At 36.7% G+C, this 27,071-nt stretch overlaps 1 protein-coding gene and 1 non-coding gene across 6 annotated transcripts in view; one reads left to right on the top strand and one right to left on the bottom strand.

Moving 5' to 3' along the window:
- KIF20B (kinesin family member 20B) overlaps positions 1-27,071 on the bottom strand; it is a 65,703-nt gene that overhangs the window by 11,298 nt on the left and 27,334 nt on the right. For all 5 annotated transcript variants that reach the window (XM_045291419.1, XM_045291421.1, XM_045291422.1 and 2 more), the window contains exons 18-27: positions 23,684-23,837; positions 17,588-18,806; positions 17,029-17,167; positions 16,374-16,493; positions 14,367-14,427; positions 8,936-9,061; positions 7,808-7,935; positions 7,404-7,559; positions 4,405-4,581; positions 3,374-3,484 (exon numbers count right to left, since the gene is read on the bottom strand). In XM_045291419.1, the coding sequence (XP_045147354.1) occupies positions 3,374-3,484; positions 4,405-4,581; positions 7,404-7,559; positions 7,808-7,935; positions 8,936-9,061; positions 14,367-14,427; positions 16,374-16,493; positions 17,029-17,167; positions 17,588-18,806; positions 23,684-23,837 (2,391 nt within the window). The remainder of the gene's footprint in view (positions 1-3,373; positions 3,485-4,404; positions 4,582-7,403; positions 7,560-7,807; positions 7,936-8,935; positions 9,062-14,366; positions 14,428-16,373; positions 16,494-17,028; positions 17,168-17,587; positions 18,807-23,683; positions 23,838-27,071) is intronic.
- Positions 19,351-19,485, top strand: LOC115870012. Its single transcript, XR_004046481.1, has one exon. It is a non-coding gene; the product is annotated as a small nucleolar RNA SNORA13 (small nucleolar RNA).

The following is a 27,071-nucleotide window of genomic DNA, read 5'->3' on the forward strand; positions in this document are numbered from 1 at the left end:
GAAAATGTTTTGAGAAATGATGTACAAATACGCTTTACACAATTGATGTGTGTATGGATTGGGATAACAGTTGTATGAGCCCCTAATAAAATGTAAAAAAAAAAAAAAAAAAAGAGTGGAAGAAAAATGTGGAACGGAACTCAAATTCATAAAAGGGATTGAGCTTTTGGTTGGAGAGAGACTAGGACTGCCAAAACTTTGGCTGTCAGACACCCTTTGTCTGGAACTAAATTCATCCTCATGTTAAGAAAATCAATCATTTAAGATCAAAAGAGCAGCATTTACCTAAGGACAGAGGGTTGGGCAAGGAGGAGAAATGGAAACAGGGATGAAAGGGTAAAAGATGATACACTGAGAGGAATGAAATGGAAGCGTTGAAACAAAATGGGTATTAATTTCTTTAATGTAAAACTGATGGTAATCTGCTCTGTAAGCTTTCACCTAAATCACAATAAAAAGTTCCTACTGTTTGGGCCTATATTTACAACCACTGTGTCATTTCAACTTAAAGAAGGCCATCCTCTTTCTGGATGAACCTCTACGTTACCAACGATTGGTCCCTCCGGAAAAGTGTCCAAAGTACATGGGAAAATGTCTCACCACCTTTACTTCTAAGAGGAATTCTAGGAGTACTTTTTCCAATAAAGATTTGTTTCTTCTGGCAGTCCACGATATTATTTAATATTCTTCACCAACAACCTAATTCAAATGCATCCATTTTTCTTTAGTCTTCCTTATTCACAGCCTAGCTTTCCCAAGCATACAAAGTGAGTGACAATTCCGTGACTTGGATCAGGCACACCTAACCCCCAAAGTGGTATCTTTGCTTCTTGACACTTTAAAGAGGTATTTTGTGGATTAGCCCAGTGCAGTATTTAATTTTTTGATTGCTGCTTTCAAGAGATGACTGTGGATCCAGACAAAATGAAATGTCCAGTAACTTCCATCTTTGTTTATCATGATGGTGCTTATGGGTACAGCTGTGAGAATTTTTTATTTTATCTTGAGGTGTAATGCATACTGAAGGCTGAAATCTTTGATCTTCAGCAGCAAGGGCTTCAAGTCCTCAAAACATTCAACAAGCAAGGCCGTGTTTCTGATCTGGGCTTATTAAAAATTGCACCAGACTATCAAGAGGCTGTAGTTCAATTAAATGAAACTCCAATGAGCATGTCCACTTCCCTAATTGCCATCCAGATATTTTTTCCTTATTTTTACAGAATGGATCTGCAAATACTTTTAGCACACAAACTCAAAAACATGCAAGATAGGTTACTTGATGAGCCTGTTGGTTATGATAGCCCAGTTTGCCCCTGTAACCAGGGGATATCTTATTGCCCAAGGACTGTGGCAGCTACTTCCAAACTAGTGGAAATCACAGCAGATATGTTTGCTGGGACACGTTTTTTTAGATGCCCTTCTGCCCTGTTCTTGTCTGCCTTAATTATCTACGTCACATCGTTCTGCCACAAGCTCCCTTCCTATGAAATTCTGTTCCTGGTTGCACCTAACAGTTAATCCAAATGGACAAATTTTGAGCATGAAAAAGGTAAGCTGTTACCAAGATCCTGTCACTAAATTGTGGAGAGGGTCTGAGCAAGAAAACTTACCAATTCCTTGAATGTTGTCAGTCTAGCATGAAGTTTCCCACAAAGGAAAGGATATATATGTTTTAAATTATTCATGAAGAAAGTTTTTCATGGCTAAACAGGTTACCACCCATTGCCCTATGTGTACTCACTGCAATCCTAGCAAGCACCTTAGGGTCCTGGGTGATACCCCCTTCCCCCCTGTCCGGGGCAATACTCTCTGTCTTCTAGGACTACACTTGAATGTCAGTCAGATTTTATTCAAAAACAAATATGGATAAGTAATGATTTGCAGATTTTTCACATTGGGTAGAACTCTTCCCCTGCTGTCACATATAGTAACCTTCACATAGCAAAGAACTCAATGAAAACATCATACCCACCTGGGAAATACCAAAAACTCTTTGGAATCACCAGAGGCGTCATTTCACCAAACAATCATAGAAGAACTGTGTCAACTTTTCCTCTTTATCAAAATCTACAATGTCCCTATCCCTCTCTCCCTTCAGGTCTAGTTCAAAGAACCAATGGAATAAGGTCCCAAATAACAAAGCTTTGTGAAAATGTAAACTTTGTCCTAAAGTCTTAAAATCTGAGGTCTACATCATTTGAACCTCATAAACTAGCTACTTGGAAACCTACAGCCATTCCTTACATTGTCATTGCTGACCATAACATGTTCAACTTGAATTACTGAAGAACTACCAGTCTTTGATCCAATATTCTACAGAACACATGTTATAGGCTAGAGAACCCTTTGTCACACAGACACAGATCCCTGAAGTTTGCCCAACATCATCCAAGGGAAGGGGTGGGGGTGGGATATTAGAATAGGCAAAAATAAAAGGTAAATTGGACCTTCATTGGGTGGGACTAAACTTAGTCCTCCTTATCAATTCACGAGTAGCCAAATTAGAAGGAATAAAACCTTGGATCCATTTATCACAGTTAAAAAGAGTTAAGACTTGTCTTTGAACTAGCTGATCCACTGAGCATGGTTACATTTTACCACCACTCTGGCAAGAAGCAGACATCTGAGGCAGATGGCTGGCTTAAGACCCAAAACCAGCCTTAAAATGTGCTTTTTTAAAACTTTGTTATAGTCATGCCTCTCCTGATGTTTTCCTAGATTACCCAATCTAGGAAAGATGCTTATCTACAGGGCAATTCTACTGTCCCACTGGGCCACTACGTGAGAATAATTAACGCAACAGCACCCAACCATAATTAAAATTTCAAACCAAAACAAAAAGCTCCACTATTTAATTAACTGTTTCATTAAGAAACTACTTATGACATCAAATAATCACTCCTATTTCATCCGTAAGGATCCTAGGGGGTGCATTGGATTTAACATGGGCTTTGGAACAGAGGTTAGCCATTGAGACCTATCAGCCACTCCCTTGGGACCTTTATAGATGAGGTGGCCTGCTTTCCTGCACTCACAGCCTTGGGCTCCCTGTGAAGCAGCTATGCCCTGATCTATAAGGTTGCTAGGAGCTGGGACAGACTCACTAGCAGTGGGTTTTGTTTTGCTTATTTCATCTTTTGTGAAACTTCCTATTTCTCACCACCAAGTAAAAAAAAAAAATTTTTTTTTAATTAGCATATGCTTTGTTTTTTGAGGAGGTTAATTGGGGACTACTTTTTCTGGAAATGTTTTCTTCTCCTCAAGAGCCTGTAATTTTAGTTCACCCAGCCAAATTCATACTTAGCCACTTGTGCAGCAAAGTACATGCAAAATATGATTATTATCAAAGTAGATTGTATTAACAAATACTCACCTCAGCTTCATTTGTTAAATTTTGAAGACTTGGTAGTTGAGTTTCCGTTTCAACCTCACCAGGCTCCATTGGACTAATATGTATGGACTTGATTTCCACATCTGGTTTTTCCTAAAGTAAGGATGTATTAAAGCAGTAAGTCATTGTGGTTAAAAATATATCAAAATATTTTACAGCGTAGAAAAATCAAGATTTTATGGAATAAACTGTGAAATTCATATCCTTAAATGACATATTTCCTCCTCTCTAACATCTTTAGATTCAGATATATACCTAGGTAGGAATTAAAAGATTACTTTCAATTTATATACATTTTCAGTTTACTTTCACTGCCACTGAGTCAATACTTGTAAAATTATTATTCCTACTTTCCAGAAGAGGAAATACAGATGAAAAAAAGGTTAAATGATATGGTCTACACCCGTACTGAATTGGGATTTAAAGGCCAAGAATCCTTTGGATAAAAAAAGTTTTGTAAAGCTGCACGTTTCTTGGAATGCACCCATACCTTGAAGTGGAAAGGCCACAGAAATGAGGAAGTCTTTTCTTGTTCCCTCTGTTGCTCTCATATGCCACTTTCTCAGGAATTGAGTGTTCTACTGCTACCCTATCTCAGTAGTCTCTTAGGAAATTCAGATTTTGGCTTTAAGACAGATAAATTAACCAATTAAAAAGATCTACATATCACATCCTCCCTGGTGGAGGGGCAACAGAAAAGTGGGTGAAGGGAGATGTTGCACAGTGTAAGATAACACAAAATAATAATTTATAAGTTATGAAGAGTTCAGGAGGGAGGGGGAAAATGAGGAGTTGATGCCAAGGGCTTAAGTGGAGAGTAAATGTTTTGAGAATGATGAGGGTAACGAATGTACAAACGTGCTTTATACAATTGATGTATATATGGATTGTGATGAGAGTTGTACGAGCCCCCCAAAAAATGATCTTAAAAAATTGTTTTTACATTAAAAAAATATTTTTCAAAATCTTTTATGTCTAATAAAAAAGACACACACAAACAAGATTCAGCTAACCATTTTAGAGGGCGCTGATACAATCTTTCTCAATCGTTCAATTTCATGGTCTTTCTCCACAGTACTAGAGATCAGTGCTCTCAGCTGCATTTCTAAAGTTGCCACCAGTTGATCTCGTTCCTCTCGCCACTTCTGAAGGTCAGTATCTTTCTCTGCCAGTTGTGTTGTAAGCTTTTCCTAGACAAGAAATAGACACAATGCTGCAGTTTGAAACATTATGAATCCAAGGTTTAGATACTTAATACACGCACCAAATTGCAGCAAAATCTGCAATAATACGTGTCAAACAAAATAACACAATATATTTAGATACACTAAATGGACATATTTTGTAGTTACTCCCCATTCACTTGATTTTAAAATCATGCATGCTAGCTGTTAATTTCAATAAACATAGTTTTTAGCTGTTTCTACCAATATGACCTTCTGGAAACAATTTAATGGACTTAAGACAAATAGATCACCGCAAATCGGTTTATGAGGTAAAATACGTACACATGTAATGTTAGAATAGTTCAAAAGACAGAAAGTTTAATAAAACTTTTAAAAAACGAAAACGGTTAAAAAAAAAAAGGCCAAAAGTTTTAAAATGTAGGGAACACCTGTTAGCACTCAAAAAGAAGAGATTTATAAGCTATTATGCAGATATTAAGATATCAGTATGCAGATATTAAGGAGGTAGGCATTTTCATAATTTACTAAAAGGTGTTTAAAAAGTTAAGAGGAAAAGTAGAAAACTTCTAGATAAATTGGGATTGAGACACCCACTGTTCATTACAAGAGTATGTACAATAATTACCAACAGACGGACAGACAAAATGTGGACTACAAGTACACTGGACTATTATTACTCAGCCATAAAAAGAAACATCATCCTATGAGAAGTCTACAAAAAGTACTGCTAAGAATGTGTAACACCTTTTTAGTGGCACAGTACTTGACTTAATATGGTAAGTTTAGTCACAGTCTTTGTAAGTCCCACCAAACAACTGAGTGAGACCGTGTAGACTAGGTGTGTTTCCTCTTTTCCTGATGGGTTAGGGTAAGACAATGTGGGGGCAGATGCAATAGATTATGAGTCTTAACAAGGTTAATTATATAAAAACTGTCACTCTAAAATGGGAATGGGTTAATCTTGCCTTCCCACTGAGTATGAAACAAACCACCTAGAAGCAGGAAGGGGAGTTATCTCACTACACCAAGAGAGAAAAGTTGGAAGTAGAACCTGTCTTTTGGGCCCTAAGGTCCTTTTGCATTGAACTTCCTCAATACAGGAGATAGAGAGTTGTACCACAAGAGAAGTGGCAAAGGAGCAGCAAGTGAACCAAGAGTAGGGAGTGGGCTGTTGAGCTCACAGGGCAGAAACACTAAGTGCCATTGGACAGGAAGCTTTTTTGCAGAGTAAGGGACCTACAGACTCATGGAGAAGCTAGATTTGCTGACTTAGGGAGCTAGCCTTTCAGGCTGTGACTCATAGTATTATGGACATTGCATATTTATCAGGAGTGTTAAGAGAACTTGGCATTGCCAGAGCAGGACAGAAGTAAGGGCAAGTATCCTGAAAAGAGAAAGGCCTGCTATTGTGCACGGCAGAGAAGAGCCTGTTGATACCAAGGACTATGTCCTGAGCATTTTGGAACCTGGCTTGTAATTTGCTAACTTCCCTAATAAGCCCCAAAGTGTGGGTATTGTCTGTGAGTCCTATTTGGCCACTGCAGTGAAGTACTGAGCCAGCGAAACAGTGCTGTTGGGGGGGATGTTCAGTATCGGAATTGTTAAGGTTGGAGAAATAACTACCATCTGCCTCATAGAAACCAGCCTTGGGCTAATAATGAGTTTAATTCTTTTTCCCCCTTGCGCGAAGTCAGAGGTGGTCAAATGGTGATCCTCTAAGCCACGTGTCCTCCCACCAATTTTAACCAAAAATATCTAACTGGGAAGCTTATTTCTGAGCATATCCTCTATCTAAATCTATACACACCACAAGGCGATGTTTCCATCTTTCTCACCATTCCCCGAAACAATTCTGTGCTCTTCAATATACACCATGTCAAAACAACAGTTTGGGCAACTGCAAGAGACTCAATGATGTTTTTTTTAAAAAATGAGTTTGAGAAACAAAGAGAAGTATGAAGGGCAGGATCAGGGTTGGTAGGTGGATGGGGTCAGGTTTAGCAACAAAATTCTTGGGAAGAGGGGTCTTGTTGACCACTGGAGAATGAGCAGCTGCATTGCCATAGAAAAAAATAACTTGGTACAACTTCCCTGGGCTTTTTCTCACCAGTGCACCTTTCCATTTTCTTTAAAACACTTCCTAATAAGGCTTTGTGATAATACGGTGTCCTTGCAGAAAATCTATCAAAATTTCCCTTGGGGATCCCAGAAAATTGTCACACAGCCTTCTGAGCTGACCTTTCTGCTTTGAATTTAACTGGCCCAGCAGAACCCAATAGAAACGACTTTTTTGACTGGCCTCTTTCTGAAGACACCAAGTGAGACTAAAGCAAATAGTCTATTACCAGGAGGACTTATCTGCAGCCAGCCCCTGGTCAGAGACATGCTGAAACACATTTAGTTTGGAATAAACTGGTGCACATATGAACTGGACCCCTAGGAGGACTACTTTGAAAACAAACATTCATCAGTTACAAATGGGCAGCTATTCTATGATCCCATTCACGTGAACCCAGGGGCACTGAGTTTTGGTGATACAACATGATCAGTGGCGCTGATGTCACTGAACTGTACATGCAAAACACTGCTGAGTTCTCAAAGGTTTGTTACATACATTTCTACAATTAAGAAACAAACAAAAAACCCGATACAAGTAGCAGAAAATTAAAAAGATATATTGGGGCCGGAAAAAAACCCAGTAATGATAAACAGCTGTGTTTAAGGAAACAAAGGCATCCGTGTAGAGAACTGGAAGAACCCTAGAAACACAGTTAACAAACCAACCAAAGCAGGCGAAACACATGGGCGTTCTGATTGCTACCCACCACTTCCTTCTGCTGCTTTGAACAGCGTTCTCTGTCTTCAGCATGTCTTTTCATCTCTTTATTTCGTAAGTTCTCAGCTTCTTTTGTTTGGGTGATAAGCATCATTTTTTCTTCTACCCATTTCTTTCTATCAGCATTATATTTCTGTTGAGATTCCTGTATGCATAAATAGAACAAGTTACTATCAAAGGCCTTAAAAAAAAATCTATTTACCAACATTCCCTATGTTGTGTCATTTAACCATAATTTTGGACTTATCCTTACATGGAATACAAAATTGAGAATCCATTCACTGCCTCTGTATTTTAACATTCCCACACATATTTCTCATAAATAAAATACTGCTGAATTCTAATTTAGAATATGATGAATATATGTATATACACACATCTATGAAATCATACCTGCAACTCATGTTGAAGCTCATTGAGCTTTTGACTAAGCACATCTGTATTATTGTCAAGTTCATTATTTGTACTTTGATTAGTTTTGGCTTCCAGATATTTGAACTTTTCCTTCAAGTTTTCCAATTCTGATTTGAAATCATAAAATGAAATCATTTTTAGAAGCGCAAATTAAAGTCAGACCCTGTAAAAGTATATGTGGCATGGACTATAACTATAGGCAACAATCAACACAGCCTAGAAGAGGACCATAAACCAAAATGAACTAAAGACTATTCCAACCAATACACTTTAAAATGTCTCTGCTATAGTCAAAGTGAATATGAAGTACAACAATCTCTCAGGACTCTGCTGAACACTGCTCGGAGTTTACAGTATAAATTCAGGTCAACATTAATTACATAGGAAATTTTACAAAATTACCCCATTTCCCAAATAAACCTATGTTCTAGCTATAAAAGCAGCTAAAGAGGTATGAAGTGACATGTACTTACCATCACTGTTTCAACCACAAAATATTCAGTTACAGTTTGCAACAAGTACTTAAATTTATCACTTCACCTGATTTTCTCAACAATATCTAGTAGCACATTACTGGTATACTGTTGTAAATGTATACATTTAATAAATCAATAAAATTAAAATGGGACAGCACCAGTGTTCTGCCCAAACCTCAGAGTAAACGGCAAAGCCAATTGACTTCTTCTACATTTCTTGCCCTTTCTACACAAGCCACACATTTCTTTATTATTACTAAAAATGTGTTAAAATTTGCCACACCCAATAAACAAACTGTTGATATTAAGGCAATGGGTCAGAGTATTTATACTGAAGACAACATTTAAGATAATGCTAAGAATTGGACAAAATTAAACAAGAGCAGTTTTACTCCTGGGGAAAATTCTAAGCTTGTATCCAGTTATTAAAATGTCCTAAATTCTTTACTTAGATACAACAATTTTCATCACAGTGGAAAATAACATGCAACAGAAGATTTCAAAAGCACACCACATACTTCAGCATCACGGATGACAGCTACCCTCTTTTGGAGAAGGAAAAACAGAAGGCAAATTTGAAACAAAAAAACAAAACAGCACATTCTGAGATAGATAAGCAGTCCTGTTTTACCTGTGGCTAGTCTTTCAGTTTCCTGTAATTTAGCCTCAAGGATTTGCTCTTGTTCTACCTGCGTTTGTTCTTGTTCTTCCAGGGTCATTCGCATATCTGCAATTATTTTCTCTTTAACATCTAGCTCTAAAAATTTAAAGAACATTTGGAAATTAATGGAATATACAACTCTCTCCAGTTCTTCTAAAATTAAAAGGTATTTTTAATTCATAAAAATACAACATGATTTCCATCCTGATAGACACTGTCTTACTCAATGCTCTATCTTTAAGGCCCAGAATAGTACTGGTATATAGGGAACACTAAATAATTTTTGATGTACAGATGAATGGATGAAGGGAAGGGTGACAAAAAGGCAGGGAGAAAGGAAATCTTTTCATATAGTTCTTAAAATTTTCTATATAATTAAACTGTTTATATAAACAAAACTCTGGGACTTAAAAAAAAAGTAGCTTACTTTTTGGGAAAATTTCTCAAGCCATTTTATTTCTAGTATTTTCAAGACCAGCTCCTTGGAAATTACAGTGCAACTTCCTTTATCAAAATTATTTCTGGCCTTAAAAACTAATTACAATAATGACTTGTAAGTAAGTCTATTTTTATTTTAGCTCCAGAGTGGATAACTAAAGATGACTTGGTTGCCTTATGTAACACCATTAGGCAGACTTTGGGCTCACTGCTGACAATTTGTATCAAAACTCTTACTGGTATCACAGGTAAGAATGCTAAAAATGCCACTTTTAATGATAGAAATTCCAAAAGTTGGCCCCCCTCAAAATGGACATTAAACAAGCTTATAGCAAAACAAAACATTATATATTGTAATTTTCATAACTTCTGCTACTGATATAAGGAAGGTGGCCAGAGATCCTTAGGTAGATAGAATTTCTCCTAAAAGAAAACATAAAGAGAACTACATATGATGTACCACTGCAGAATGTCCAACTGTCACAGAAGCATTCAGGAAAGACCATCACTGAGAGCTCTCATGGCCTCAAAAAGCGACAATGAAGAAAGGCTGAAACATACATTTGGAGGACGGAAAGTGGAAAGAAAGGCTATCACAGACAAGCTGGAGACAGAAATGACATACAAGTCATTTGAAACACTAGATTATGAATACTGACTAGGTGACGGTTCCAACTTATTTCACAGGACTATGTGTTGTTGATATGCTTCATTTATTATATGAGCAATATGCATAATTATCAACTCTTTGGGGAGTAACTTAGCAATCCCTAAGAACTTCCACTACAAACACATGTGACTGTTATACAGACATATTCATGGTGATATCTATAGCAAAAAATTATATATGCAAAAGACATAGCTAAGAAAAAATGTAATTAATGGAATCAATCAGTGAGCATATTCCAGGTTTGACATATAATGTAATGGATCAGGAGCCACTGGAATAAGAAACAAAATATAGGTACTGATCTAAGGATGAGAGTGAAAGCGCAAAGATTATTTAAAGTCTAAACCCACCAAACAAAAATAACATTCTCTTAGTTGATTCTAATTCACAGCGATTCTATAGCAGAGTAGAACTGCTCCATTGAGTTCCCGAAGCTGGAAGGCTTTACGAGAGCAGCCTGCTACATCTTTCTTCCATTGAGCAACAGTGGTCAGCAGTAAATACTTGAACATCTGCTGGAACTATTCAGTTCAGTTGTTGCAATATAAAAGCTACCAAAAGCAATATAAAAGCAATCAATATGACTTTAATACAACAAAATTATACTGACAGAAAAGGGCAGTGATATGGATTTGGCTTACAAATTGCCGTTACAACCACTAGCTAAGAAGAGACCTTAGTCCTTAAAATGGGAGTCCTGGTGGTGTACCAGCAGCTCCGAGACAAAGACTGGGCTTTCTACTCCTGTAAACAGTTACAGTCTTGGCAACCCACAGAGGGTCACTATAATTCAGTACTGACTTGATGGCAGTGGGAAGAAGGGATTAGAAAGAAAAAAATGGGTAGTCCATTTCTGAGAGATTAGCTACTAAAAATCCAATTAATAACAGCAGAACTTTGCGTGACTTAGTGCTAGAAGACGATCTTTTTTCCTGTTTAGAAGGCACTTAAAATATGACTGGAGAAGAGCTGCCTCTTCAAGGTAGAGTGACCTTCAGAATGAGGTTGGTGCAAACAAGGTCTTTATGGCATTCATTTGTTGATGGGGCACAGCTCAAAATGAGAACAGTTGCAAAAACCCACCAATATAGCCAAAATGTGGAATGTGCAAAGTAAAAATCTAGAAAAATGAGAAATGAAATGGAAGACAAAAAGATTAATATCCTAGGAAATAGCTGAACTGGACGGGTCTGGTCATTTTGAATCAAAAAGTTACATGGTTTTCTATGCTGGAAATGACATATTATAGAGAAATGGGTTGTGCTTATTGTCAAAAAGAACACTACATTGTAATCCTGAATTACAATGCTCTGATATAATGCCCATACATCTACAAGATCAGTTAATACAACTATATTCAAGTCTATGTTACAACCACTAAAGTCAATGATGATGAAACTGAAGAATTCCTCAACCTTTTCCATCTGAAATTGATCAAAATGCAATAAAGATGCATTGATAATTAGTGGTGACTGGGCTGTAAAAACTGGAAACAAAGAATTATCAGTGGTAACAATATACGGCCTTGGTGACAGAAACAAAGCTGGAAATCATTTACATGATAGAGCTAAAAATAAAACCTTGAGCCATCCCACCTGAATTTAGAGAACATCTCAAGGAGATCTGACACTTTGAACACCAATGACCAAAGAGTAAACACGCTATAGGAATACATCAAGAACACAATATACCATGCCAAAAAAGTCATTAAAAACAATAAGAAAGCAAAGCAATAGCAGGTGTCAGAAGAGACTCCGAAAGTTGCTCTTGAACTTAAGAGTAGCTAAAGCAACAGAAAGAAATGATAAAGAAAAAGAGATTAACAAAATTTCAAAAGGCAGTGGAAGAAAACAGTGAAGCATGACAGTGAAGTCTGTAAACACCTGGAGTTAGAAAGCCAAAGGGAAAAGCATACTCAGCATCTCAAACAGAAAGAACTAAAGATAAAAACTCACGCTCCAAAGTGAAATATTGGACAAAATATAGTACAAGATGAAAGGTACACCAAGAGGTAGCATGTGATAAAAAGCTGATGGTACTGAAGAAGTCCAAGATGCACTGAAGGAATTACTGAAAAACAAGGATTCAGGAATTGACAGGATATCAAGTGAAATGTTTTAAAAACCTTTGTAGCACTGAAAGCATTCACTTGTCCATGCCAAGAAATTTGAAAGACAGCTACCTAGCCAACTGACTGGAAGAGAATCATATCTGTGCCCATTCGTCGGAAAAGAGGCCCAATGGAACATGGAAATTATCAAATGGTATCAAAAATATCACATGAAAGAAAAATTTTGCTAAAGATCATTCAAAAATGGTTGCAGGTTCAGCTGGATCTCAGAAGAGAATGCAATACAAAGGATATCACTGATGACATCGGATGACTCTTAGCTGAAAATCAAAAAAAGATGTTACCTGTTTGATATCAACTACGCAAAGACATTTGACAATGCAGACTATGGATTCCAGAACACTTAAATTGTGCTTATGGGGAATCGATACATAGAACATGAGGCAGTCAGGCTAACAGAACAAGGAAATACTGCATGGTTTAAAGTTAGGAAAGGTGTGTGCCAGACTTGCATCTTTTTACATTTCTTTGATCTATCTGCTGAGCAAAGAATGTGAAGTGAATGCAGTGTAGTGGTTTATTTAATGTTTCTTCTAGTCAGTCTTTGTAACTCCTACCAAAAAAGAAAATGGGGGTAAAAGGAAATATACTGATAGAATAATGTGATTCAGTCGTGACTGTTAATAGGTCAAATTATGATTTTCATCCTGCTGAACCTCCTTGATCCAGGTGACAGCTTTGTCACCACAGAAGTAAGTAGCACCAGAGCAGTAGCAGCAGAACCAAGAACCAGAGCATGAGATAAAGTGGTGGAATTCCCAGACTTCAGGGCAAGTAAAGCTGTGTGCTTTGGGGGAGGAAGCTGGCTTGCCTAGTGGGGTGCTTCTAGACGCTGAATTGGGGGCACTAGGTTTGTTGACCCAAGGAGCTGGGGCTGACTGCCTCTGGCTGGGGGTTATATAGCACAGTAACATGCCCTGTGTGCATTTATTGGCAATCCTACAGAGTTTCGCAACATTGCCAAATAGGGCAAAGGCCAGGCCCAAAGACAGGTCCAGCGAGAAGTCTCACCGCAAACATGGTGGAGAAGAGACTGTCGTGACTGAACAACTGTACCCTGATCATTTCTCACCTAAATTGTAACCTGCTAACCTCCCTAATTGTTCCTATGGTCTGAGTTTATTATGAATATGGCACCAATATTGGAACAATTTGAAATTACAGGTGATACACCCTTGATTGCCAGAAGTCAAGAAGGACTGAAGCACTTAGAGATGAAGATCAAAGACTACAGCCTTCAGTATGGATCATAACTTAATGTAAAGGACACAAAAATCCTCAGAACTGGCCACAGCATGATAAGTGGAGAAAAGACTGAAGTTCTTAAAGATTTCATTTTACTTGGATCCCCAATCAACAGTCATCAAGGCAGCAGTCAAGAACTGAAACAAAGTCTTGCACTGGGTAAAGATGCTGAACCAGACAAAATGTTAAAGAGCAAAGATGTCATTTGAAGACTAACCGGAACCTAACTTAAGTCACGGCATTTTCAGTTCCCTCATATGCATGTGCAAGCTGGAACAAATGTGACAAGGAGTAATGACGACAGAAGAATTGCGTTAACTGCTGTGCTAGTGAGGAATATGGGAAGCATCAAAGACTACCGGAGAACAAATCTGGTTTGGAGGAAGTTCAGTGACAGTGCTCCTTGGAAGTAAAGATGGTGAGACTTGGCTCTCTTACTTTAGACATGTTACCAAGAGAAACCAGCCCCTAGAAAAGAGCATCACGTGTGACACGGTGGTGAGGAAGGCCCTCAACGAGATGGAATGACCCGATGGGCACAGCAATGGCCTCACATGTATCTATGTGAAGCTGGCACAGGACTGCCCGTGTTTCATTCGCTTGTACAGAGGGTTGATGACGAGTAGAAATCTACTTGACAGCCCCTAACAACATGGATTTTAAAAAACACATTATGTAAGTTTAAAGATCTCTTTACCTTACTGGCCATTATCAAGACACCATTGTGGCTTTGACTATTTATTGTTTTACCAAAAATAAACTCTAAGTTGATAAATTACACATTAAAATCAAGCTTCACACTGACAAATATGTATCTCATGTGGCACCCATTTTAAAATTTTTAACGAAAAATGTTAAAACAACTGTTATTGCAAATATTGGCATTCATTTCAGCACTTGATGTGTCTGTTCCTGACCTCTGCACACTTTCTCATGCTGCTGCATAGCTTCTTCCATTTTCTGATTACTAAGCTGCTCCTACAAAATGAAAGAATAAGCATTAAATGCAAGTGTGAAATAAAATACAGTAATATTTAATAATGGGACTCAAAAACAGGGCTCAATAATAAATCTGAATATGTCTCCGACATACGTGACTACCAATATCCAGCTTTTCAGTTTTTCACTTGGGAGAAAAGGGCAGGTAAAAAATAAAACCTTTCAACTTTTAATTTACCTCTAAGTTACTGCCTACTTTACTTACTAAATATTTTAAGTACCCTCTACATATACTCTCAGGGCCCAGAACCAAAGAAACAAGGAGGGTTGATCATGTATTTGGAGTCCCCCAACTTTATAATAATTAATATTATAAAGTTATCAATATCTTTATAAATCTTTGTCTTCAGAGGTTAGCAACATTACATAGAATCTTAGATACATTTTAATACATAAAAAGGTGAGCAATATGGACATTTTGATAGTTGCAATAATAAATGCACTTGGGGAAGATTCTAGATCATCGAATGGGGCTGGTGTTTCTACTCAGTAAAAAAACTGTCTGTATGATTCTGTTTCAAGTTGCAACTCTAGATGAGTGCAAACTACTAGTGATGCATCAACAACAACAACATGCAATTCACCGTAGTGCACCTAAGTTGGATATTAACTAACTGTACAATGAATCCATATTTTAACTGTAGTCTTACTCATTTAATCAATGGAAAAAATATTGTGTATAACAGAGAAATTTTTAGTTCTTTAAAACAAATTTTTTTTCAATGAACCAAACTTCAATTTCTCTTTTTTTAATTTCTACTTTGAAACAACTCTGGGTTTACAAAAGAATTGCAAAGACAACACAGAGATGTTCTATATAACCTCCTTTGTCTCATGTCAGCATCTTATATAACTGGGGTATACTTATTTTAAAAAAAAAAGAGTAACAATGTTACAGTACCATGAACTACCCTGTAGATTTTATTTGGATTTCACCAGTTTTTCAGGTAGTGTCTTTTTGTTACAGAATCCTAGCCAAGCCTGCTTCTGCACCACTACAGTTAGTCACGTCTCCCTCGTCTCCCTCCAATCTGCGATACTTAGACTTTCTTTGTCTGAATGACCTTGGTTCTTTTGAATGTGTACTCATCAAATATTTTGTAGTAAGAACAGGTGTGCTTCAGAGACACAGCATGTTCAGTATCATGGCAATAAGCTGTAGCTTATTACGTGTGCAACAACATTATAAGAGTTTGAAAGATTGTGAGAAATGCCCACATGTGATACAGAGACATGAAGGGGAAACATGCGCTCAGAAAAATGACACTGGAAGACATGGTATTCAGTGTAGGCTGCCACACATCGTCAATTTGTAAAATGTGTAAGCACAACAAAAAGAGGTTTGCCTGTACCTCCTCAATTTGGATTTATTGGATATTTTCTCACGATTAGACTGCTGATGTGAATTCTTAGGAAATAATAACCCAGACATGATATGCCCTATCAAGAGGCCTTATTAATGATGACATTATTCTTGAAAACTTGGCACCAGTGGTATTGGCCAGGTTTTGCCACTGTAAAGTCCCCCCCCACCAACCCCCTACTTTTTTCTTTACATGCTCAATCTGTTAGAACAAGTCATTATGGACTTAGTTAATTTTAGATTCTAGAAAAGTTTACGGCAGGTTTTTTTTCATGAAGAACTTATCTATTTCATTCCAAAAATCACACCAAATTCATAGTCATCCGTTCTAACTCATAGCAACCTTGTAGGACAAAGTAGAACTGTCCCATAGGATTTTCAAAGGTGTAATCTTTACAGAAGCAGACGGCCACCGAGCAGGTGGGAGGTTCAAACCACCGCCCACTGGGTGAGCAGCCAAGCATTTACCCACTGTGCCACCAGGGCTCATCACACATGTAACTCGACACTAAAATAGACCGAAGGAATGTCCTTCACCCGCCAGTGAAAACAAGGCCATTACCCTGAGCTGTTGAATGGTTCGCTGTTTCATATCTATCTCCTGAGAGCACTGGGTTTTCTTTTTCTCCAGTTCATTAACTTTGCTCCTCAGTAATTTCTCTTCGTCACGCATTACGCATACCTATAAAGTAATGGTAAAACAAAATATATTAAAAGAAAAAAATTACCTTTTGTTTAAAAAAATAGGTGCTTCGTCAGAGATTCATATACTTGTCATTTTCCTACACATCAGAAAAATTAAGACTACAAATAAAACTAAATTTATCCTTAAAAAAAGGAAAAATTATAGATTTTATGTATCACATGATATGGTTTCCAACGATCAGAAAATGTCTTCATATTCTAATAGAGAATACATATCATTTTCTTCTTACATTATTTTAAGAATCTCAAATTCTTTATGAACTCTCAAAAAACCATCAACATAATGCCTGTATGAAATAGCAAGATTTTTATCATGGGAAATAATAGTGATAATTATGGGAGGGAAATTTCTAAGTTTATTAAATAATATAATCCAAATACAAAAGAAATATTTTAAATATTGTTTGTTCTTTTTAAAACACAATTTCAAGGTGACAAATGAACTAGCAGAAAATTTAATGTATCATGAAAAGAGTCTTCATGGTATTAAATTTACTTTTCAAGTAATCTACCTCTTTCTGAACTTGTTCAATCTGCTTTTTGGCATCAGTCAATTTCTCTTTCAGCTCAATATAATCTTCTTCTTTCCTCCGAAGATCAATTTTCAGAGTCTTGTTAACAGCAGAGCTTGCAGATAGGTCCTGTTTCAATCTTAAAAATACAAATTATATTTCTGTGATGCTGCACCATTAACTAACTAGGGCTGCACAAGTAACAATCTTTTAAAAATTACATCTTTTCTCAAACTTGGAAAGCCTAAACCATGAATGAAGGTATCCTTCAGAGAGTTCATGTGATTAAGAATAAATATTTGCAGGCGTTTTGTGCCTTCAAAGATTTATAAAAAAAACAAAGTTCAAGCTTTGTGCATATGCTTTACTTTAACAAAATAAGTTACGCCCACACCTCACGGCTCAAAAGTGACACGAGACGATAACCAATGCTACCGAACTGTTAAGGTAAAGTTTGTTTAAAGTGCATATAACTTTGGCTGCATACGTTTTGACAATGACCCCCCTCAAAAGATTAGTGAGATGAATGCTTTGCCTATTTTAACAATATGTAGCTTACTTTTCTGCTTCTTGTTTGATGCTTTCACGTTCTTCTTCCTTTAGATGAAGTGAGCTTTTCGCATCTTGCAAATAACGCGTTAACTGGGTGATTTCTTCCGTCAACCTGATTTCTCTTTCACTTAAATCTTTGGTGTTTTTGATAGAATCCTGAAGATTTTCTTGGCATTCCTCTAGATTCCGTTCTAGCTTTAGTATGATAGATTCCTTTTCCAAAATTTCTTGTTCTAACTTGGTTGAGCATTTATACTTGTTTTTCTGTGTCTCCAACATCGTTTCCAGGTCCTGTATTTTCTCTTTGTAACAAGCAATATCCTGTGTAAGCTCTGACAGTGCCCTTGTGCCCTCAGCTACGTGCTGCATTTCAGCATTAAGACTAATGGCTTTGTCTTGCAGTTCCACTTGCAACTGTTGTATAAGACTTTCTTTTTCTTTTATTAGGTCGTCTTTATTTTTGTTTTCCCTCTCTTCTGCTTTTAATCTATTATTTTCATTTTCATAACCCTGTATTTCTTCTTGTAATTTTCCGACTTTTTCTTCCAGTTGCTGGATCTGATGGCTTTTTTGGGACGACGTCTTCACAATCTCTTTACATTCACCCCAAATGGCTTCAATACTAGAGTGGAAAGAACTTTCCCGACTAAATTCTTGAATACAAGATTCTTTCACCAGCTGATTCACCAAATAATCATTGCTTAGGTGTTGTACTTGTGTTTTCAGCACATTTTCCTCCTGAGGACCACTTGACAGATCCCTGAGATTGAGTAAATCTATTTTTGAGAGCTGAGAACCAGAATCAAGCATCCGGAGTTCATCTATTCTTGTTTGCATTAATTTTATTTGTGAGATGTTACTTGTGATGTTTTTTCTTGCAGTTTCTAACTCCTTTGACAATTTCATAATTTTTTCCTCCTGTTCTTTGTTTATATCATTCTGTTCATGTAATTTGGAAATTGCATTTTCATATTTTGATTGAATTTGCTGGACCTCTACACTTAGAGAAGAAAGTTCCTCTTGTAAACTAACATTCTGTTTATTCAATTCTGCTTTTTGCTCCCTTTCATTTTTAAGTTCATTCTCAATAATGAGTGAATGTGCCTTCAGCTCTTCATTATTCTTTTGTAAAACTCTCATGTCTTCCTCTTCTTTGAAAATGTTTTCTTGTATAGCTTCATGTATTTTGTGATCTTCAGAGATAGAAGGGTCAAAATATAGAGGTCCTTTTAAAAATAAGAAAGTGGTTATTAATCTGGAAAACTTCAATAACACTAAGAAATTACCACATGAGCAAATACTGAAACATGAAACAGTAAACTTAATGAAAAACAAAAGTACACTTTTAAGGGAGGAAAAACATGTTGGAAAGCTTGTGTGTCGTAAGTCCACTGTTTCAAAGTACTTCTAAAAATGAATAATGAATATGCAAAGGGAGAATCTTATCTCTGAGTGGTATTACCAGTGTTTTCTATTTTCCTCTTTATAACTTTTCATGCCCTTTAAATTTTCTAGCCCAAATCTTTGTAAACATGGAGCAAAGAAGAAATGATCACACAAAAGCTGTAAGCTGATATCCATGTTCTAAAAAGAGTTTTAAAAAAGAAAAAAAATTCAGTTGTATAATGGAGTCTACTAAATTAGTGATTTGTAAATTATTATCTAAATTTCCATAGCAAAATTAGGGGGAAAAGTTAAAATTCTGAGAAGTCATGTAATGTAAAACTTAAAATTATAGACTTTGAAATCATGTCTAAATTCAAATCTTCCAGTCTTTATACTGACCATCCACTTTCGGAAACTAGTGTATGTGGTGTCAAAAAAGGCACAAATTAAACACTCTCGCGGCCACACTCTGCTTTTGAATTTGGTGTCTTTGGCATAAGAGCTGCATAAGGAACGGTTACAAAAATAAATAAATTCAAGTCTTGCACTTTACTAGTTGCTTAACTACTCATAAACTACTTAATCCTCTTTATCACTGTTTCCTCAAAGTAAAACAGATATACACCCTCTCCAAAAAAAGACAAAAGACACCATTGCCATCTAGTCCATTTCAATTCATAGTAAGCAGCCCTATATAGTTTCTAAGACTGAAATTTTTAGCAGCAGACACATCATCTTACTCCCAAATAGTAGCTGTGGGTTTGAACCATTAACCTTGTGACCAGACCACCTTAAAAGGGAAACAGTAGTAATACCAACCATCTCAAATTTGTGAAGATTAAATTAATATGCTTACCGTATTGTGCTTGATCATACTTAGCTATTACACTTACTAGATTCTAAACCACAAGTCTTATGTATCTTTATGTATCCTTACTAAGTCTATGTTAAATATTTAATTTAGCTATACCACATATGATCTCCTTTTCCAGCTCTAACACACAACACTGCACCAGGAACAACAACAGCAACTTAAATTTTGCAAGCAGAAATCTAGTATTGGTTTACGTAGGTATAAATTCTTAATGTGGCCTGCACCAGCTATGCAAGGGAGCTTCAAAACGTTTCTTGGGGGGGGGGGGGATGCATGATCTTTTAATTCTATTATTCCATGAAGTGATTTGGCGATCCTTAGTGCTAACCAGGTTACTTTAGTGTTACTTCATGTTTTGTTACTTCATGTTCAGAAGTGTAAAGTCCTCGCTTCTACGTTTTACAATACCGACTTTCAAGTTTTATTAGTCAGAAAAACCATTCAAGAACCTTATTACAACAATTTCCTAGGACCCTTCACAAAAGTATTGACTTGGTAAGTCTAAGATGGCTATATTTGCAACATTTTGAGAATTATTAAACTAGGCAATTCTTTCTGAAAATTTCTGGTAGAAGTTTTGACAGTCACCTTTGTAAAGGTTTTTGGCTTCATGACAAAGCTGCTATCTAACAGCCTTGCTACATATAATCATTGTGTAAAGATCAAATGTCAAACTTCATGTAAAGATGAGATTCAAACCCATAAATGGTCCCAACCTCTAACAAGCTCTTGTGCATCCTAGTTGAGAGATAATAGTTCATGGAATGCACATATGAATGTCTGTTCAATTTAAGAGCAAACATTTCTGAGATCATAAAAAACTCTTTAAGCTGAAACCTAGCAACCCTATATTCAAAAGCAAATATCTATCTTCCTATACAGTAATCTCTGTTGAAAATGCAAGCAAAATAAAGGAAAAGCACAACCAATTACAACTAGTTTTTGAGCTACAATTATAGAATAAGAACAAAATGCCATGAGACTATTCTTTGTTCTCAAGATTTCAATCCTATGCCTTTTCCATAAATTTAAAGGTCCAGCCTTCACAAGATACTGATCTACCCCCAGTGGGTGTATGGCTCCACAAAAGAATCCCTGTGTAGTCTGAGAATCTCATCTCCCCATTCATTTGGGATTTATCCAGTTTTTCTGTGCAGTAGTGAGTACTCAAAAATAAGTTTCACTTATACATTTTATTTTCCAAATACAGTGCTTATGTTTTCCTTCACTTGACTGTCCAGTAGCTATTGGGCAGCTGTACCTATGTCATCTCATATGAGATCCTAAAGCTCTTTCTTTTAATACAGTCTACTTTTCTGAGTTCATTAGACAAACTTTTTAATATATTATTTTGATTGTCTCTCTAGCCTCTTCAAAGCTGTTGAGTTTATTTTTGATGCTTTTCATATCTTCACAGCTACATCTTCCAAACTTATTTCTTCACAATGTCTAGTTTATTCTAAGAATTGCAGCTGTTCTGAAATCTTTAAATGAAAATGATTTCCCCTTAACTTTGACAGTAAATGTGACCACAGTAAGTTTGGACATATTTTTTAAATAATTTGCTACCTATATATTATTCTTCATCAGAAATACAGGTTATCTGCTCGCATCTCGTCAAAGCTGAACAAGTCATCCCAAAGTGGCATGACCCAGTTTCTCCACTAGCTCAGCCTTCTACTTTTCTTTCAACTAAAGTTTCTGCTTATGATGCTATTTCCATACATATGCCTTCAGCAGTAAAAATGACTAGATGAGAAAAAACTAAGCATAATAATACTAGGGCTAGATTATTTTTCATAACTTAAACTGTCTTTAAAAGTATCCTTAGTGTTTACAAAGACAAGTGGGAAAAACGTCTGAACCCTTTTGAGTCAGACGTGGACAAGTTAAAAGTTACAACAGAACTTACAAATGAATCACTAACATGAGGTTTGAATCACACAACCTCAAATATGAATACTGAAAGCTCAATAAGGACTTTTGTAATCAAGTCATGTTGTTCTCTTAATATTTCAAGAATTGGTATTATCATAAAATATAATGCAAATCAAGCTAACTTGTTTTTGTACCGAATTTTGCTTCAGATATTCATGTTCTTCATAAAGTTTAACATGGATTCTATGCAAATACCAACTTTCTGATCCTATTCTAGCAGTTATAGAAGTCAAACTTTGTTCTGGAGATTTTTAAGCAGTAAGTTATCATGGAAGATGGGTAGTTTTCATTTGATATCTTATGTCATCCCTATAGCGCAGTCACTATGAGGGAGGGGTTAAGCTGAAGGCAGCTAACAACACAGTCTCTAATAATATACTCAAGACACAGCTATTCAAAGTGGTTAAGAATTTAGGTTAAAAAATATTATTTTGCTCCTTACCTAAACTGTCTTTAACTCAAATTGTCTATACCTGAAACCTAGAATTTTAAAATAAACTATTTCTTCATGAATGGGCTACCTTTAGGACTGACCACACTACGTAGGTTACTTGTTTCTCTATTTACCTAGATGACCTATCAATCCTATAGTCACAACTATTCTCTGGCACTGGCCAAGTTGGTAGAAAGTATTCATCCACTGATATCTAGTTGATTATGACTCATTCTGACCCTACAGGACAGAGTAGCTCTTCCTTTGAGGGTTTTCAAGGCTATACAACTTATGAAAGCCTATTGCCTCTTTTCTCCCTTAGAATGGCTGATTAATTAGAACTTGCAACCTGTCGATTAGTAGCCAAGCACTTTTAACCACTGAGCCACCAAAGCCCCTTCAGAGAAATAAAGAGTGCCATGAAAATCAAAGCAAGCCTATCCACTAGCCTCTGATAGCAAACGCACCCTTCTTCAATGGAAAACCGAAGACTAGCTATTCAAAGTCTTCATAGTGGAGTCCTTAGTTTGGCCGCTGATGGACAGAGTGAAGGTTCACATCTACCCAGTGGCCTAATTCTGAAAGGTCTCAGCCACGAAAAGACCCCGTGGAGTACAACTCTACTCTCACACATGAGGTCTGAGTCAGAATTAACTCAATGGCAACCGGTCCGTGACTATTGCCTATCCATTTCATCCATCTAGTTCACAGAAACATTATACATACTGTAAACCAGGTACCTAACTCTATACAATTCCTCAAGTCATGTAATTCTGAAAATAACCAATTTACTGTTGCTTTATTATGCAATCTTATTCTTTCTTGACAATCTCAGGAGACAGGCAGTATCATTTTATCTTGGGTGGTTAACTGCCAGGTCCCAGAGTAGACTGCTAGCCCTGAGGGTGGGGTGGAAAAAAAGAGAAAATGAGGCTATTTACTCCACAAATATTTACAGCCTCGGAAACACTACTTTCCAACTGTGAGCTAGAACCCACTTGCTGGCAGTGGGTTCCATGGCATTTTTAACAGCAAGGTCAGCAATTCAAACCCAGCAGCTACTCTGTGGCAGAAATATGTTTACTCTCAGAAACCCTAAAGAGGATCACTATCAGTTAAAATCAATTCAGTGGCAGCGGGTGTGGTTTTTTAATGATGAAAGGTAAGTCTCAGCACATGGATTTCAACATATCCAAATTTACCAGTAAATAGGAAGTAGCAGAGTCTGATTTTTTAAGCTAAAGCAGTTTCACATTTAGAAAACCCAGCCTCCCTGTATAATATTACTAATATTTTGGGGGGGAGCAGAGGAAGCTTAGCAATAACTTAAATAATAGTAATCTAGTACTGGTGCCATTTAGACTTTCGCATACTTTTCTCCTAGACGAGCAAATTGCCTCCTGTTGGAATATTTTCTGTTTATGGGTTTAGGGGCTAATGTTATAAAGACCTCCTGACAGCTGAGGTAGTACCTTTTTTTGCTGGTGGTCCATCTTCTTGAAGTTCATTTTCATTTGATCTTTTTCTTCCTGAAGAGGTTTTAATTTTGCTGTTCTTAAGAACTTCAACCATTTCATTACGAGACAATTTATGGTTTATTATTAAAGAAGATTTATCAGTCTCATCCTAAAGTAAATTTATTTGAATATAGAGAGTTGTTAGTCCATGTAAAAACTACACGAAAGATCCCAACACTATATCATTATTTTATATTCACATTTGTTGAAACATTGTTATTTCTTAAGCCTTACCCTAAAATCTGAAATAACCGACGGTGTTGGCAAATAGGGGTACCACAAAAACCTAATTTTTGTACTCACCTTTGGGAACAACACCTGTTGTAAAATCCAGTTAAACCTCTATACTTAAAAATAAATTCAGCCTCACACTTCCTTAAGATGATCAATACTGAGTTAGAGGTTAATTGGAGGATAACTAAAGAGAACTCACCCTCAAGTTACATTCAAAATGTTTTGGAAAAAGTATGAGACCATTAAGACCATCACGTAACAATAGTTTCTTATACTTTTACTTCTAACGGAATTTCCACACTAGAAACTTACCAATTAACTACTCTGTTTCATAACCAAGCTTCCTGAAGAAGTATGTTTAATAACTCCTAGAAAATTTGGCCCTAGCTTCTAACACGTGCGTCTCCTATTTTCCTTCACCAAAGACCATACTAAAATAATCGAGATCAAATGATCAGAATATAGTGAATCTGCAAATAAAAGTACTGAAAGCCTGAGGTCCAGCAATTCAATGTCTGGAAAAAGTCAAGACCAAACAAGTTCCAAAGGTCTTATCCTCCCTTATTTCACAAGTTAAAATGTCTCTTTGTCCCTTCTACCACTCCCCATTACCGAAAAGCAAAACCTTCATCAACTATTGCCTGGATGTTTCTCAGAAGCCTCTCTGCCTCTAGCCTAATTCCATTACAATCTCTCCAGTTCTAAACACATCTACTTTTAAAACAAAACAAGTAACAATTTTGTCACACTTACGCTTAAAACCAATGTCTTCTCATTGTCTATAGAATAAAACCTAAACTCGTCAACATAATATTCAGGCCTTTTGCCATCTTACTCGATCGAGTCTACCACTCCAACCACATTTCTCATCACTTCCTACCTTTATACAAGTGTACTTTCTATTCAGACAACAAATTGCTTGTTCTTTCGTATATGGACTGAAAGGTTTCTCCTTTCCATGGTTACTTGTACTTCCCTACATCAAAGGTTTCTGTAAGGGGATGTCCAGTTGTCTACAGATGGGCTTTGGGTCTCCACCCTGCACTCTCCCTCATTCACAATGATATGAATTTTTGTTTTTTGATGCCTGATACCTGATCCTATCGATACCTCATGATCACAGGCTGGTGTGCTTCTTCCATGTGGGCTTTGCTGCTTCTCAGCTATCATGGAATTTTTAATGAACTTTTAGAAACCTTTTATTTTCTTGGCCTCCATTGATACCAACTACTCCTTCCCCATTCTTTCAATTGGCTAAATCTTACTTCACCTTGTGTCCTTCAAATTAATAATGTTCATCTCCAGAAAATATTCCCAAAATACCTACTTCTAATTTCCTACACATACTGGTACTCCCACTCAATACACATTATTATAATTACACGTCAGTTCTTCTTTCTTACTGGGGATTGGATTTTATTAATCCCTATCATTCCCAAAATCTAGAATAGTACCTGGCTAATAATCAGCATATGCATCTCAACCTTACAATCGTATTAAAAAGGGGTATTTCTTTTATTGCACATATAGAAAAGTCAGATTAAATAATGCATCTGATAACAATCTCTGCTACAGGGGATTAGACAGAGATCAAACTATACTTCTAGACTTCTCTTCATTTACCTTTATGGCATCAAAAGCCCTTCTGACATTCAAATGCTACTGGACGCTGAAGATGGACTTTCAAAATACAAAGGAGGACAAACCGCTTCCTGTAACAAGATGCCACTCTAATCTCTTCTAGATATTGAAAAAAACTGATGTTTCTTCTAAGCCACGGGAACAGCCAACCCTCAGGCATAGAAGGCCCTCAAAATCGTCAATACTAGCCAACATCACTCGCCTCATTAAAGAGAAGTAGTTAATTAAATGTTTCACCAAATATTGCCAGCTAATTTTAAAGTTGTTAATTTTGTACGGTCCAAGAATGATGTCTCCAAATGGCCCTTGGCAGAAAAAAAGGTTTCCCTCTCCTGCTCTAAATCTTAAGTTCACACACAAACTTGGCTGATCACTGCAATCACCTGGGGATCGGTTGAAACTACAGATCTCTGGGCTCCTCTCCAGGAGATTCTGACTTATTAAATGGAAATGGAGCTTACATGGCAAATGGAGCCCAGGAATCTTTCATTTCACATCCCCAAGAGATTCCAACGATCAACTAAGTTTGGGAACCCAAGCTCTAAACCAGTGGTTCTCAACCTGTGGGTCACAACCCCTTTGGGGCTCAAACGACCCTTTCACAGGGGTCGCCCGATTCATAACAGTAGCAAAATTATAGTTATGAAATAGCAACAAAAATAATTTTATGGTTGGGGTGTCACCACAACATGGGGACCTGTATTAAAGGTCGCAGCATTAGGAAGGTTAAGAACCACCGCAAAATATCTGGTTATTAGTTTCCCAGCCCACTGTTTTAGTCATCATTTCTGTATTTAAAAAAAAAATGATTTTAAGGGGTTTATAATAAAAGAGCAAACATAAAATATGAGCCAAAGTGTTTTAAAAAGGACTAAAAAAAGAGTACAAACTGATCACCTCAACCTAAACCAATTGAATAGGAAATTCAATTTGTATTCAATAAAGGCATTTTAAAAACCCCTAAAGAGTTCATGTGGCACAATATGTAATAAAATATATGTTTGCTGTTAATCATATAAATAGCATCAATGCATACTAAAAATAATTACATACAAAAAGTACAGTAATATCTATTTCCACTGAATTTCATGTTCTAGTCCCTTAACTCTTTAAGTTTTATGGACGTGTAAGCACATCTAAGTTCTTCCCACTTCCAAGATACCAGAAGTTCAGATAAGAACAATAAATTCCATTTCATGACAGGATAAGCAACTTGACATTCTTTGTAAACTATAAACTAGTCTTAGTTGTACATGCTCTTTTAAATTACTTTAACTTCCAATGGAGCGGCAGGGAAGCAGAGCAAGGAGGTCCCAAGGGAAGACAAATGATGGACGCTGGGGCCAGGGCGTGGCACCCCGTCTAGAAAACGCTCCTAAAGATCAACACACAGACCTTGATCTACCAACAGGCGTTTTCCTTGTTTGTTTTCTTCCCCTTTTCGTTTTTTTTTGTTTTGTTTTGTTTT

The sequence above is a fragment of the Echinops telfairi genome, unplaced genomic scaffold, assembly GCF_000313985.2.
Source record: "Echinops telfairi isolate 266 unplaced genomic scaffold, ASM31398v2 ScPeMD7_70;HRSCAF=299, whole genome shotgun sequence".
Lineage (NCBI taxonomy): Eukaryota > Metazoa > Chordata > Mammalia > Afrosoricida > Tenrecidae > Echinops > Echinops telfairi.